Genomic DNA, 13,011 nt, shown 5'->3' with positions numbered 1-13,011 from the left:
ATATCTCTCTCTACATATATATAACTGACATGCTCCCTTCAGAGAGCAGGCTGGGAGCAGGGATTGCAGACACAGCCAGGCTATGGAGATCAAGGAGACGATGGAAATTGTCACGCAAGAAGCTCTGCTCCGAGCACCAGCAGTGGTGAGTCCCTCCCTGCATTGAAATGGGAGTCTCTTTCTTTCTTTCTTTCTTTCTTTCTTTCTTTCTTTCTTTCTTTCTTTCTTTCTTTCTCTCTCTCTCTCTCTCTCTCTCTCTCTCTCTCTTTCTTTCTTTCTTTCTGAAAATAAATATTCTGATTTTTAGCACTCTGTAGGCTGTTGCATATGTGTGGGATCATGCTTATTATTATCTGCATTCTTCAAAACAACTACTTTATTTCTTAAGCTGCAAATGTAACAAGACTGCGACGGCAATAGAAACCATAAGAACATTCCATTAATCCTAATTTAAATGTATACATTTATCTAGGCAGCTCATATGTCCAAAAAGGTATCTAATCAAGACCGAGAACTAAATACCTCATTGGAGATGCTACCTATTTATATTTTTATTGGGTTTTGCAAGATAAATGAAACCACGCATCACATTTTACAAACAATAACAACAAAAACTAACATACAAATGGGAAAGTCAGTACTGAGATGTATAAATCAATCAGAGAAGTGTAGAATTGGGACTCAAAGGGGTTCTCCAGTCCAACCTCCTGCAATGCAGGAACCTCAGCTAAAGCATCCATGACAGATGGCCATCCAACCTTTGCTTAAAAACCTGCAATGAAGGAGAGTCCACAACCTCCTGAGGAAGTTGACGCCACAATGTTATACAGGTAAGTATAATCGTTTCTGGATGTTTAAAGTGTTGTATTCCTCCAGAAGTCCACATGTCTTTTTTCAGTCTACATGTTTACATGAGTAGAATGTGTCCTTTTATTTAAAATGCATCTGTTGGTTATTTGTGGGGCATAGGAATTTGTTCATATTTTCCCCCCGAAATATAGTCCAGCCCCCCACAAGGTCTGAGGGACAGTGGACCGGCCCCCTGCTGAAAAAGGTTGCTGACCCCTGGTCTAGACTGACACACACTCCAACCCAAGTTGGCATTTATTTGGGATTTGTGAAGCACCTGAAAACAAGTCTCTGCCTGTATCACACCCACTTCCCTCTCTTTATCCCTGCAAGGACTACCATGCCCTGGACCCGGAGTTTGTGGGCTGCCCCTGCTGCGGCTGCTGCGACTGCTGCGGCTGCGACTGCTGCGGCTCCTGCCCCACCTGCTGCGGCTGCTGCCCCAACTGCTGCCCCAGCTGCTGCCCCCCCAGCTGCGCCTGCTGCTGCCGCTGGTGCTGCTGCCTGCCCAGGCTCCTGCTCCACCTGCCCAAGATGCCCAGCTGCCCCGTGCACATCAAGAGGCTCCTGATCATCGTGGTGATCGTCGTCCTCATCGTGGTGATCATCGTGGGCGCTCTCCTGATGGGCCTGTACGTCACCCAGGCGCACACAGAGGCGGTGAGCAGAGCGAGGATGCCATGGGACATTTGGGGCAGGTGTTGTGGGACACCAACCAGCATGGCCAACGTTCAGGGGTGGTGAAGGTTTTCAGGGGGTTGACCTAGGTGACCCTCCAACTCTACCATTCTGTGGTTCTAGGCCAGGCATAGGCAAACTCGGCCCTCCAGATGTTTTGGGACTACAACTCCCATCATCCCTAACTAGCAGGACCAGTGGTCAGGGATGATGGGGATTGTAGTCCTCCCGAAACATCTGGAGGACCGAGTTTGCCTATGCCTGTTATAGGCTGTAGTACCAACAAGATCAGGATTAGGAAAGGTGTGAAATGAGCGGAGCCTAGGACAAAATGTTGCAGCGTGATGTGTTCCTGTTCGAGGCTCCAGCCAGCCATGACCTTTTCCAGGATATTCCATTACATATCCTCCCCTGGTTTTCTGCCTGCCTGTCCTCCAACCAGCAGTGAAAATTCAGTGTCCGCTAAGAGGTCCGCTACCCACCAGGAAGGGATTCATACCTCCACAAACTGTGAGGTTCTCCAAGTTTGATGATACTTCCAGCCTTTTGGCACGGATCGTAATCTTTTAGCTATGGAAGTCTAGGCCCTCGGTCAGTGAGTTTGCTAAGGATTGGGGCCCGCAGCAAGGCAGGGGATGCTATTCCTGGAGTGGTTGTTGCTGCAGAATGCTGGGAAGAAGGGGGAACAAGAGACCTCTTGTTAACACACTCCATCACTTGCAGGTTTTGCAGATGACCATCCAGGGCCTGGAAGGAGGAGACTCGCAACTGAACCTCTCTGTCAATATGGAAGAAGCGGCCACTTTCTATGTCAAGGACCAGACTAACGACCCAGCCACAGTCATTTATGACTTCAGCAAGGTGAGGGGCAACTGGCAAGGGAGTTGTGCCACATCAACACTGCACCAGGGCATAGCTGACTTCCGCCGCATCAGGCTGTTTATACTTTGCTTCTGAATGCTCAAAAGCCAAACCACCATTCTCCACCCCACAGCATTTGCCGCCTGAGGCCATCACCTCACTTTGCCCAATGATAGGGCCAACCCAGGCTGGGTGGGAGCCAGATTCCCAAATTCATGTAAGAGATTTTTAAGGAGTTTTGCCTGGCAACTTTTAGCTTTAGCACAGAGGGATTTTACAGTCTGAGCTGACCTAGAAAACGAAGCCACCATCCTTTCAGACATTGCCTTTTTCTTTCTTTTGTTTTGGTGGCAGGACTCATTGGTACAGAGTACTGGCACACACACACACACACACACACACACACACACCCTTTTTGCTGTCCATGGTAGTCATTTTGACCTAGCATCCACAGTATTTTTATCAAGGTGTGAGTACAACCAACACCTCCATTTTTACCAAAAAAAAAAAAAAAAGAGCACACCCATTTCCATGCCATCTGTAGCCAAACCTGAAAACTGGTACAAGAACCTAAGACAGATATGCCCAACCTTCGGCCCTCCAGATGTTTTGGACTACAATTCCCATCATCCCTGACCACTGGTTCTGTTAGCTAGGGATCATAGGAGTTGTAGACCAAAATATCTGGCAGCCCACAGGCTGGGGATGTCTGACCTAAGAAGAGGCTGCTGGGTCAGGCCAATGGCCCATCTAATCCAGCATCTTCTCCCCCCCCCCCATACCGCTTTATATTTTTAATAAAAATCTCAAAGTGGTTTACAGCATATTAGATCAGGGGTCAGCAAATTTACAGCGCCTTTGGCCAGTGTCTACAGCGCCAATCGCACGGTGGGCCAAAGGGCAGGGGAGCGAGTGCCCATACGCTATTTCTGGCACACTTCTGGGTCGGAGGAGCACCAGAAATTGCTTGTGCGCATGTGCATGGGCCTCCTCTGACCCGGATGTGCACCGGAAATAACGCTTGCACATGCGCAAATAACGCATGCGCACAAGCTATTTCCGGTGCTCCTCCGACCTAGAAGTGGGCAGCCGTGCAGCACAGTGCCAGTAAGTGTGGGCAGTGGCCGCGGATGGCGGGGGTCATTGCGGGCCGGATAAATGAGTCCCTCGGGCCTTATCCGGCCCACAGGCCTTAGTTTGGGGACCCCTGTATTAGATCAATCAATCAATAGCTGGGTGATGTTCCTCCGGCCTCATGAGGAGTCTCTTCAATAGGTCTGGATGGGTGTGGGCCACAGTGTGTCACAGTAACCAACCAGATGCCCCAAAAGGAAACCCACAAGCAGGATTCAATCACAAGAGTGATTTCCCTTCCTGTGGTTTCTGGCAACTGGTGTTCAGAAGCATCGTTGCCTCTGACTGTGGAGGCAGAGCAGAGCCATCCTGGCTAGGAGCCATCGATAGCCCTCTCCTCCTCCATGAATTTGTCTAACCCTCTTTTAAAGCCATCCAAGTTGGTGGCCGTAACTGCCTCATGTGGGAGGGAGTTCCATAGTTTAACTTTGTGCTAAGGACTTTCGTTTTTCTGTCCTGAAACTTCCATCATCCAGTTTCATTGGACACCCGCAAATTCTAGTGCTATGAGAGAGGGAGAAAAGCTTTTCTCGTCCACTTCCCTCCTGCCTTGGCATCTGACTGTGTACATACTACATAATATCAAAGGTATAACACTGGGTGATGCAACATAACTGAAAACACCTGCTCTGTCGCTCCCAGTTGCTGATTGGCTACAAACCTTGGCCCGGACAAGCCTGCTATGTCACCAAGATGGACAAGGAGAACATCCAAGGCCTGGACACGATCCTCAAGGAATTCCAGGTGAGGGCGGGAACCTTGCTGAAGGCAGAAGTGGTTGGAAGAAGAGCAGTGGCTGCTCCATTTGGGCAAGGGGGTCCCTGCCCCACAAAACTCAGCCAGCCCTTACTCGCTTCCCCCTAACTGACAACCAGGCCAGAGGGGTAGACCTAGCAGTTCGAAAGCACATCTAAGTGCAAGTAGATAAATAGGTACCGCTTCGGCGGGAAGGTAAACGGCATTTCTGTGCGCTGCTCTGGTTCGCCAGAAGCGGCTTAGTCATGCTGGCCACATGACCCAGAAGCTGTACGCCAGCTCCCTCGGCCAATAAAGCGAGATGAGCGCCGCAACCCCAGAGTCGGTCACGACTGGACCTAATGGTCAGGGGTCCCTTTAGCTTTACCCAGATGTTTAGAAAATTGGTGCAAGTTTTTATCTGCTTTTAGCATGTTGTTACTTTAACTTTTCAGAAGTCTTAAATTATTATTGTAATTTTTTTCTTCATGATAATTTTATTGTTTTATCTTTTTTTCTAAACCTCTTTGAGGCATTATTATTATCTATTTATTTATTTCATAAAATTTATACACTGCTTGATTGTTAAAAAGAAGAAGCTCAAAGTTGTTTACAGAAGATAAAATAGTAAAATCAAGAAAAAGAATCACAGCCCTTCTTTAAAACATGCAAAAGTTAAAATACTCACCCGTAGGACTATAAGTCATTTAATGTGTTAATGCGGATGAAAGTCGTTAAAATTGCAGCTGCGGTATAAGGGTTTGTTATTCTGACTGGAGTGTAAAGGAAATTTGTAAGATTTTGGAATGCAGAAATATAGCAAATCATCAAACCATCAATTCTAGCACGCGAGGGGGCCACCTAAATTATATAATTTGGCTTTTGAATGATTGGTATTTTTAATGGTATTATCATTTGGCATTGTTATAATGAGACTTTTATTGGATTATTGTAATTGAAAACTAACATGAATTATTTTTCCAAAAAAAAAGTTTAAATACTAAAACAGATTAGCATTACCTCAACTTTCTAAGCAACTGGGTGGGCTTATCTATACAGGATTTTTTTTTAGCATGCACCAAAAAGAGTACATTTATTCATGAAATTAAAAATAACAAAATAACCTCGCCTGTCTTCTAGACTTCTCTGAGGGAGAAGGAGGCATTCCTGACAACTCTGGTTGATCGCTCCATCCTGGGGACCACGTTTAACATCCTCTGCAGTCACGTTCCAGTCTTTCAGACTTAGTGAGGTGAGTGATAAAGAAAGGTGTGGATTAGAGGTTAGAGATGCTCAGAAATTGAGGAGGAGTTATAACTTTTGGTTTTTATGGAAGCCGCCCAGAGTGGCTGGGGAGGCCCAGCCAGATGGGCGGGGTATAAATAATATATTATTATTTTTATTACTAACAGCTTCCACTGAGACCAAGTGCTGTGCTGCAAATTTCTCTGACCCTTTCCCATTTTTTAACCATTAACAAGTGAAATATACTCGGAGTCAAGAGTGGATTTCATGCTGTTTATTCAGCTCATAGTGGTAAGGAGGAATGGAAGTTCCCCCAGACTGTCTGCTTTATATACATTATTTACACAATGGGCCCCACATGATTGGCTAATTCCGGGATTCTCCTGTAGGCCAATCAGGTTGCGGATTCTCTTCCACCTGGAGTTGAATTGGGTGGCTCCTGTGGACCAATCATACTGCTGCATTCTGGATCCTATTGTTCTAGGACCAATCAGACTGCTGCATTCTGAATCCTATTGTTCTAGGACTAATCAGACTGCTGATTCTGGATCCTATTGTTCTAGGACCAATCATACTGCTGCATTCTGGATCCTATTGTTCTAGGACCAATCAGACTGCTGCATTCTGAATCCTATTGTTTAGGACCAATCAGACTGCTGCATTCTGGACCCTATTGTTCTAGGACCAATCAGACTGCTGCATTCTGGATCCTATTGTTCTAGGACCAATCAGACTGCTGCCTTTTTGATCCTATTCAACTCAGTACATAACAACAAAAAAGGAAACTGATCCAAGGGGAGAGAAAATGTCAGTGAAAATCTTGAGTGAGGGGTGCAGGGTTTGGGGTCGAGCTTCCCTCATTTCTGTGTCAGCCCAGAAATTGTGAGTGTCCCTTGGGTCGTCCTACGAATGATCCTACCCATGGCCTGTGCTTCGTCCACCTCCTTGGCTGCCCCCTTGTGGGCCTCTGTTTTGGATCAGGAAATGTAGGCACCAGGGGAGGCTGCAGGCGGATAGAGGAAGGAAAACTCTTATACGCCCTGAGACCAGTGGGTATAGGATAGCATAGAAATTAATAATAATAATAATAATAATAATAATAATAATAATTAATAATATCCCAACCTTGGCAACCTAAGAATCATAGAATTGTACTCTGTGCTGCTTTCAGCATATACAAAAACATAATAAGGCAATAAACATAAAAAACATCCCTATACAAGTGGTACCTTGGTACTTGAACGGCTTGGCTCCCAAACACTGCAAACCCAGAAGTAAGTGTTCTGGTTTGTGAATATTTTTCAGAAGCCAAACATCCAACACAGCTTCCACTTGAGTGCAGGAAGTTCCTGCAGCCAATTGGAAGCTGAGCCTTGGTTTTCGAACGCTTTCAGGAGTCGATCGGACTCCTGGAACGGATTAAGTTCGAGAACCAAGGTACCACTGTACAGGGCTGCCTTCAGATGTCTTCTAAAGGTTGTATAGTTACTTATCTCCTTGACATCTGACGGGAGGGCGTTCCACAGGGCAGGTGCCACTACCAAGAAGGCCCTCTGCCTGGTTCCCTGTAACCTGGCTTCTCGCATTGAGGGAACCGCCAGAAGGCCCTCAGAGTTGGACCTCAGCGTCCGGGCAGAACGATGGGGATGGAGACTCTCCTTCAGGTATACAGGGCTGAGGCCATTTAGGGCTTTAAAGGTCAGCAACAACACTTTGAATTGTACCTGGAAACATATGTAGAAAATGGAAGCCTCTTTCGCAGGGGTTGAAAACTCCCTAGAAATTGGAGGGCAGATTTTGGCACAGCACACATACACACACCCCTCCATATGCTCACAAGTCTATGGGCCCACAAGCTAAGCACATGTACATGTATCAGTTGGGACTTACCTGTTGCTGGAAACCATAAGAGGGCAGAGGGCTCTTGTGTCTGAATCCTGCTTGCGGGTTTCCCATAATGGGCATTTGGTTTGCAGCTGTGAAAACAGGAGGGTGGACTAGATGGGCCATTGGCCTGACTCAGCAGGACTGTTTTACCGTATTTTTTGCTCTATAAGACTCACTTTTCCCCGCCTAAAAAGTAAGGGGAAATGTGTGTGCATCTTATGGAGCGAATGCAGGCTGCACAGCTATCCCAGAAGCCAGAACAGCAAGAGGGATTGCTGCTTTCGCTGCACAGCGATCCCTCTTGCTGTTCTGGCTTCTGGAATTCAGAATATTTTTTTTCTTGTTTTCCTCCTCCAAAAACTAGGTGCGTCTTATGGTCTGGTGCGTCTTATAGAGCGAAAAATACAGTACTTTCTTATGCCTTGCAGGTGCATGCTGGAAGCGCTTCAACTCTCCAGAGAATTGCTTCCGCTGGGCTCCCCTTGCACAGAGCTCATCCTCAGGTGGCTTTCTGGGTTTTTGCTTCAGGAGAGATCACACAGCTAATTCTGTAAGAGATTTGACCTATGGTGGTTTTGGACATTATTGAGGGGCACAAAGGCAGGAAAGTGGCTTCCTGGGTTTCTGATGGGGGTGGGGGAAGAAATCTGTTTCGCTCTGCATTTGAATAGGAACCGGCTCAGTTCACAGAGAATCCAAAACAGCCTTTGAAATCTGCACTTCTCTGAAGTTTGCAAGGAAATTCTCCAGCCAAGATGTGCACACAAAAATATATATCTGTGGCTTAGGAGAAAAGGCGCATTAAAAAATGTGCTGCTGTTGTTTAGTCGTTTAGTCGTGTCCGACTCTTTGTGGCCCCATGGACCAGAGCACGCCAGGCACTCCTGTCTTCCACTGCCCCCTGCAGTTTGGTCAAACTCATGCTGGTAGCTTCGAGAACACTGTCCAACCATCTCGTCCTCTGTCGTCCCCTTCTCCTTGTGCCCTCCATCTTTCCCAACATCAGGGTCTTTTCCAGGGAGTCTTCTCTTCTCATGAGGTGGCCAAAGTATTGGAGCCTCAGCTTCAGGATCTGTCCTTCCAGTGAGCACTCAGGGCTGATTTCCTTCAGAATGGAGAGGTTTGATCTTCCTGCAGTTTTTTTTTTTTTTTTTGCTTTTTTTGGTGCAAATAACATACAAGAATGCATTATATTAGGAGAAATTGCTTGCAATGATGTGTGTATTGAGCAAAATTGCATTAAAATTGTGTGTATATGGGGAAATGCCCATTAAAACGGTGATGAGATTTTGTGAGGCCCCTTTAAAAAAATAATTTAAAAGGCTGCAAACTGATGTGGAAATGGGGAGAACTGAACTTCAGATTAAATATGGGAAACCAATACTGACAGATTCATCCTTCCCGAGTTCATGCGTATTATTAACACCTCAAGGTGGGACCACAAAGGCAGTCCTGAGCATGGGAGGGGAGTGAGCCCCCTAGATTGCAGGCTCACTGGTGCAGTCGTGAATTTCAGTGGCCACGCCAACATGCCCAGGTGCTTGCTCTCTCTCTTTCAGGGCCCAGGTCTCCCCTTCCTCTTCTTGCTCTTATCTGGACAGCAGAAAGCCCAACTTGCTCTTGCCAATGCTGCCTGGCATAATTAGCATCCAGACCCACTCCCTCACATAGGGGAGGGATGTCTCTGCATGTGGGGTAGGGGAGAGAGAGAGAGAGAGAGAGAGAGAGAGAGAGAGAGAGAGAGAAGAATTCAGAAAGAAGCTGGAGCTTTCCCCCAAGCTCCTCATCTCCCCAGGTTATTATCACGTCTGGTTGGACACAAGCAAAAATGGGAAAGCACTTAAATAAATGATAGCTGCCCAATTTACACTAACCCAAAGTGGCAGCTGTAGAGTTTCAGAAAGTGGTGAATAATAGATTGTTACGGGTTATTGCCTCCTTGCAGGCAGCTGATCTGAGAAGAGGCAAGATCCAGGAGAAAGAGTTAGCTGTCGCTTGGAAGAGGGGGGCAATTGACTGTTCCATCCTCCTTCTTAAGTCTTGGTTGTCCCAAGACTTCAATCATGGGGAGGTTTGGCCGAGCGCATTTTCCTTTGAACTAGCCTCCCTCAAATCCTGGTGCCCTCAAGGAGCTTTGGGACCCCCAGCACCACATGGCCACGATCCCTGGGGCTGGTGGGAGTTGTAATCCAAAACATGTGGAGGGCACCAGGTTGGGGAAGGCAGCTCCAGAGGAAAAGGAAAGCTGTGGCTAGAAGCAACCTCTAAGAGTACCCCAACGCTGGCCCTTCAAATGAGGCACCTGGGATGCTGTTTTCAACAGAGCATACCTTAAAGAGCTCAGTGGGGAGCACACTCAGGAACAACCCCCTAACTCATCTTCCAAGTCTTCAGGTTTGAAGTTTCCACACAGACCCATCGACCAAAGAGAGCTGAAATGGTGCAGTGATTTCACTGTCCGACTGGCACCACCTGGGAGACCAGGGTTCGAATCCCCACTCAACCATACGGCTCACTTTGGGGGCCAGTCACTGCCTCTCAGCCTAACCTACCTCACAGGGTTGTTGTGGGGACTAAATGAGCAAGGGGAGAGGCGCGTACACCACCTTGAGGGCCTTGGACAGAAAAGGTGAGATATCAATGTGATAAATAATAGAAAACTAGGACTTCCCGGAATATCCCATGGCACATTCCGAACTGTACATTCATTTCTTGTGGGACATGAGCTGGACACCCCCCCTTGCTCAGTGCTCAAATTATTAGATCAAATCTATGCTGTCAGGTGGTTCGTGGATGGTGCTGTGGTTTAAACCACAGAGCCTAGGACTTGCTGATCAGAAGGTCAGCGGTTCAAATCCCCTCGACGGGGTGAGCTCCCGTTGTTCGGTCCCAGCTCCTGCCGACCTAGCAGTTCGAAAGCATGTCAAAGTGCAAGTAGATAAATAGGTAGCCACTCCAGCGGGACGGTAAACAGCGTTTCACGCGCTGCTCTGGTTCGCCAGAAGCAGCTTAGTCATGCCCGGAAACTGTACCCGGAAACTGTACACCGGCTCCCTCGGCCAGTAAAGCGAGATGAGCGCCGCAACCCCAGAGTCATCCGCGACTGGACCTAACGGTCAGGAGTCCCTTTACCTTTTATGCTGCCAGGTGCCATAAGAAAGCTGCAGAGATAGCGCAGGATAGTACACACCCCGGAAATGATCTCTTTCAGCTTCTGCCTTCTGGAAGAAGGTCCAGGGTTATAAAGACCAGGACTAGCCGCCTGAGAAACAGTTTCTACGCAAATGCAATTCTGGTTCTAAACGCAGCACAAGGAGTCTCTATAGTATATTGTATTTTAAAATGGGGTTTCAGAGGTTTTTAGGGGTATTTGAATGTTTTATGTGGATTTCCAATTTCATTGTTCTGTATGGGACAATGACAATAAAGATATCGTATACCGTATTTTTTGCTCTATAAGACTCACTTCCCCCCCCCTAAAAAGTAAGGGGAAATGTGTCTGCGTCTTATGGAGTGAATGCAGGCTGCGCAGCTTTCCCAGAAGCCAGAACAGCAAGAGGGATCACTGCTTTCGCTGCGCAGCAATCCCTCTTGTTGTTCTGGCTTCTGAGATTCAGAATATTTTTTTTCTTGCTTTCCTCCTTCAAAAACTAGGCATGTCTTATGGTCTGGTGCATCTTATAGAGCGAAAAATATGGTATATCGTAAAGGGTTGGTGGGTCCTCAGTTAAGCCCACAGGCTCCAACCTCCCATTCCTGCTTCTCCCACCAGAGACCTACCTAAGATGTGGGGTGGAAGCCCTCTATGGCCTCTCATACAAGGGCTGTGCTGCCCTTGTGGGACAGGATGAACCTAAACCGCCTTCAGTGACCTTTGCTTGGCCTCATTAATTGGCTGCCGGTTAGCTCTGGCCAGGAAATGGAAAGAGCATACAGTAAATTCCTTTTCTGTCCAAATTTGCTTGGGGACTTGCTTTGCTCCACCTGCAGAGGGCGCCCTTGTGCATGCGATTCGCTTGCAAAAAAAAAACCACCTCCGTCGCAGATTATCCTCACCGCTTTCATAACGTTGTTATTTACATGGAAAGTTTGTGACTTTGCTACTTTGTTTGGATTGAGAGTTACTTTCAATAAAAGCATTTGCACCTGCTGTCCTGAACGAAGTTGCTTTATTACAATGTGAAGTGGGCAGAGATTATTAGGGTTGCATTGTCCCAACACAACAGCACCTATAAATAAAAATTAGGTTGTTTCTGTGACTGATCCTGTTGAGGCTGACAAGGGAAGCAAACAAACAGAAAAGGGACATATTTATTTGGAGCACAAGTAGCCGTTTGATTATTAAATCCAACATTTATTTCCTTAAAAACAGCAAAATAAAGTGAATTACAGGGGTGCAGATATTTGCAAATATGTCATAATTCTTCTGTTAAAATTATGCCACCACAGAAAACCCAGAAGAGAAATATCCCACCAGGCCCCCAGTCAAACCATATTTGCACACATTAGCAGGTTGCAACATAAGCTGCTACTACTCTTAATAAAAGCACCCTCCAGCACCTGAAAGAAGAACCCATCAATATCTTCAGCAATGGTGCTGAGCATCTGCTTGGTGCAGACAAGGGGGGCTGCAATCGGTCATCACCCCCTGCACTCCTTGTGAGCAGCATTAATGCCAAGGAGCAGTTTTCCAAAGCCCAGAAAAACAGTGGGACTTCTATTCATGCCTGAGCCCAGCACAGACTCTCTTTTCAAAACTTTGCAGGGGGTTGAACTGGATTCCTTCCAGCTCCACAATTCTGTGATTATATGAACACCTCCCTTAATAGCATGCAGGGAACATGCGCTGTTATTTTATGTTTGGACCAGGCATGGTCAAACTTGGCCTGCCAGATGTTTTGGGACTACAACTCCCATCACCCCTAGCTAACAGGACCGGTGGTCAGGGATGATGGGAATTGTAGTCCCAAAAACATCTGCAGGGCCATGCCTGGTTTAGAACATTTGAAAGGAGCAGGGAAGAACCTCTGGCCCGGGGTGACACCACTGTCCCTGGTCCTTAACCTCCTTGGGTGATTTGGCCTGTGCCCTGAAACCCTGGCCAGGCCTCTTGATCACCTGCACAGAGAGATGGGCTTTGGAAAGTCCTCTAATTGGACTAATTAACCAAGCCTGGTTTAAAGAAGGGAGGGGGAGGAAGGGGAGGCAAGTGGGGCCTTGAAGTGGCCATCAGTACTCGACTGAGATCACATTCACCCAGTGCTATACCAGCTGCACTGGCTCCCAGTGGAGTACAGGATCAGGTTTAAGGTGCTGGGTTTAACATTTAAAGCCCTATACGGCCTAGGACCCTCGTACCTACGGGACCGCCTCTCCTGGTATGTCCCACAGAGGAACTTACGGTCTTCAAACAAAAACATCTTGGAGCTCCTGGGCCACAGAGAGGTTAGGCTGGCCTCAACCAGAGCCAGGGCTTTTTCGGCCGTGGCTCCAATCTGGTGGAACGCTCTTGTCACAGGAGACTAGGTCCCTGCGGGACTTGACATCTTTCCGCAGGGCCTGCAAGACAGAGCTGTTCCACCAGGCCTTTGGGCAAGGCACAGTCTGACCCCCTTTCTCCTT

General features: G+C 47.3%; 1 protein-coding gene across 2 annotated transcripts; it reads left to right on the top strand.

Moving 5' to 3' along the window:
* Positions 1-11,539, top strand: LOC310769858 (surfactant protein C-like). Of its 2 annotated transcripts, none has more exons than XM_083629699.1 (7): positions 1-145; positions 1,183-1,509; positions 2,251-2,388; positions 4,165-4,266; positions 5,407-5,509; positions 7,818-10,171; positions 10,537-11,539. In XM_083629699.1, the coding sequence occupies exons 1-5, from the start codon at positions 83-85 to the stop codon at positions 5,503-5,505; spliced, it is 729 nt and encodes a 242-aa protein (XP_083485825.1). In that variant the 5' UTR covers positions 1-82; the 3' UTR covers positions 5,506-5,509; positions 7,818-10,171; positions 10,537-11,539. The 2 variants fall into 2 exon arrangements, with proteins under 2 accessions (XP_083485825.1, XP_083485824.1); XM_083629698.1 differs by having other exon boundaries at positions 5,398-5,509.
* The last annotated feature ends 1,472 nt before the right edge of the window (positions 11,540-13,011 follow it).

Source organism: Podarcis filfolensis (assembly GCF_964270895.1).
Source record: "Podarcis filfolensis genome assembly, chromosome: 8".
NCBI lineage: Eukaryota > Metazoa > Chordata > Lepidosauria > Squamata > Lacertidae > Podarcis > Podarcis filfolensis.
The sequence above is the reverse complement of the archived record's forward strand: the minus strand, read 5'-3'. Positions and strand labels throughout refer to the sequence as shown.

What these genes read in the sequence shown, in the direction of transcription:
- LOC310769858 (XM_083629698.1), top strand. Translation starts at nt 83, where the DNA reads ATGGAGATCAAGGAGACGATGGAAATTGTCACGCAAGAAGCTCTGCTC. An exon ending in CCCAGGCGCACACAGAGGCG is followed by an intron (nt 1,510 to 2,250) that starts GTGAGCAGAGCG and finishes CATCACTTGCAG; the next exon opens with GTTTTGCAGATGACCATCCA. An exon ending in CGATCCTCAAGGAATTCCAG is followed by an intron (nt 4,267 to 5,397) that starts GTGAGGGCGGGA and finishes CCTGTCTTCTAG; the next exon opens with ACTTCTCTGAGGGAGAAGGA.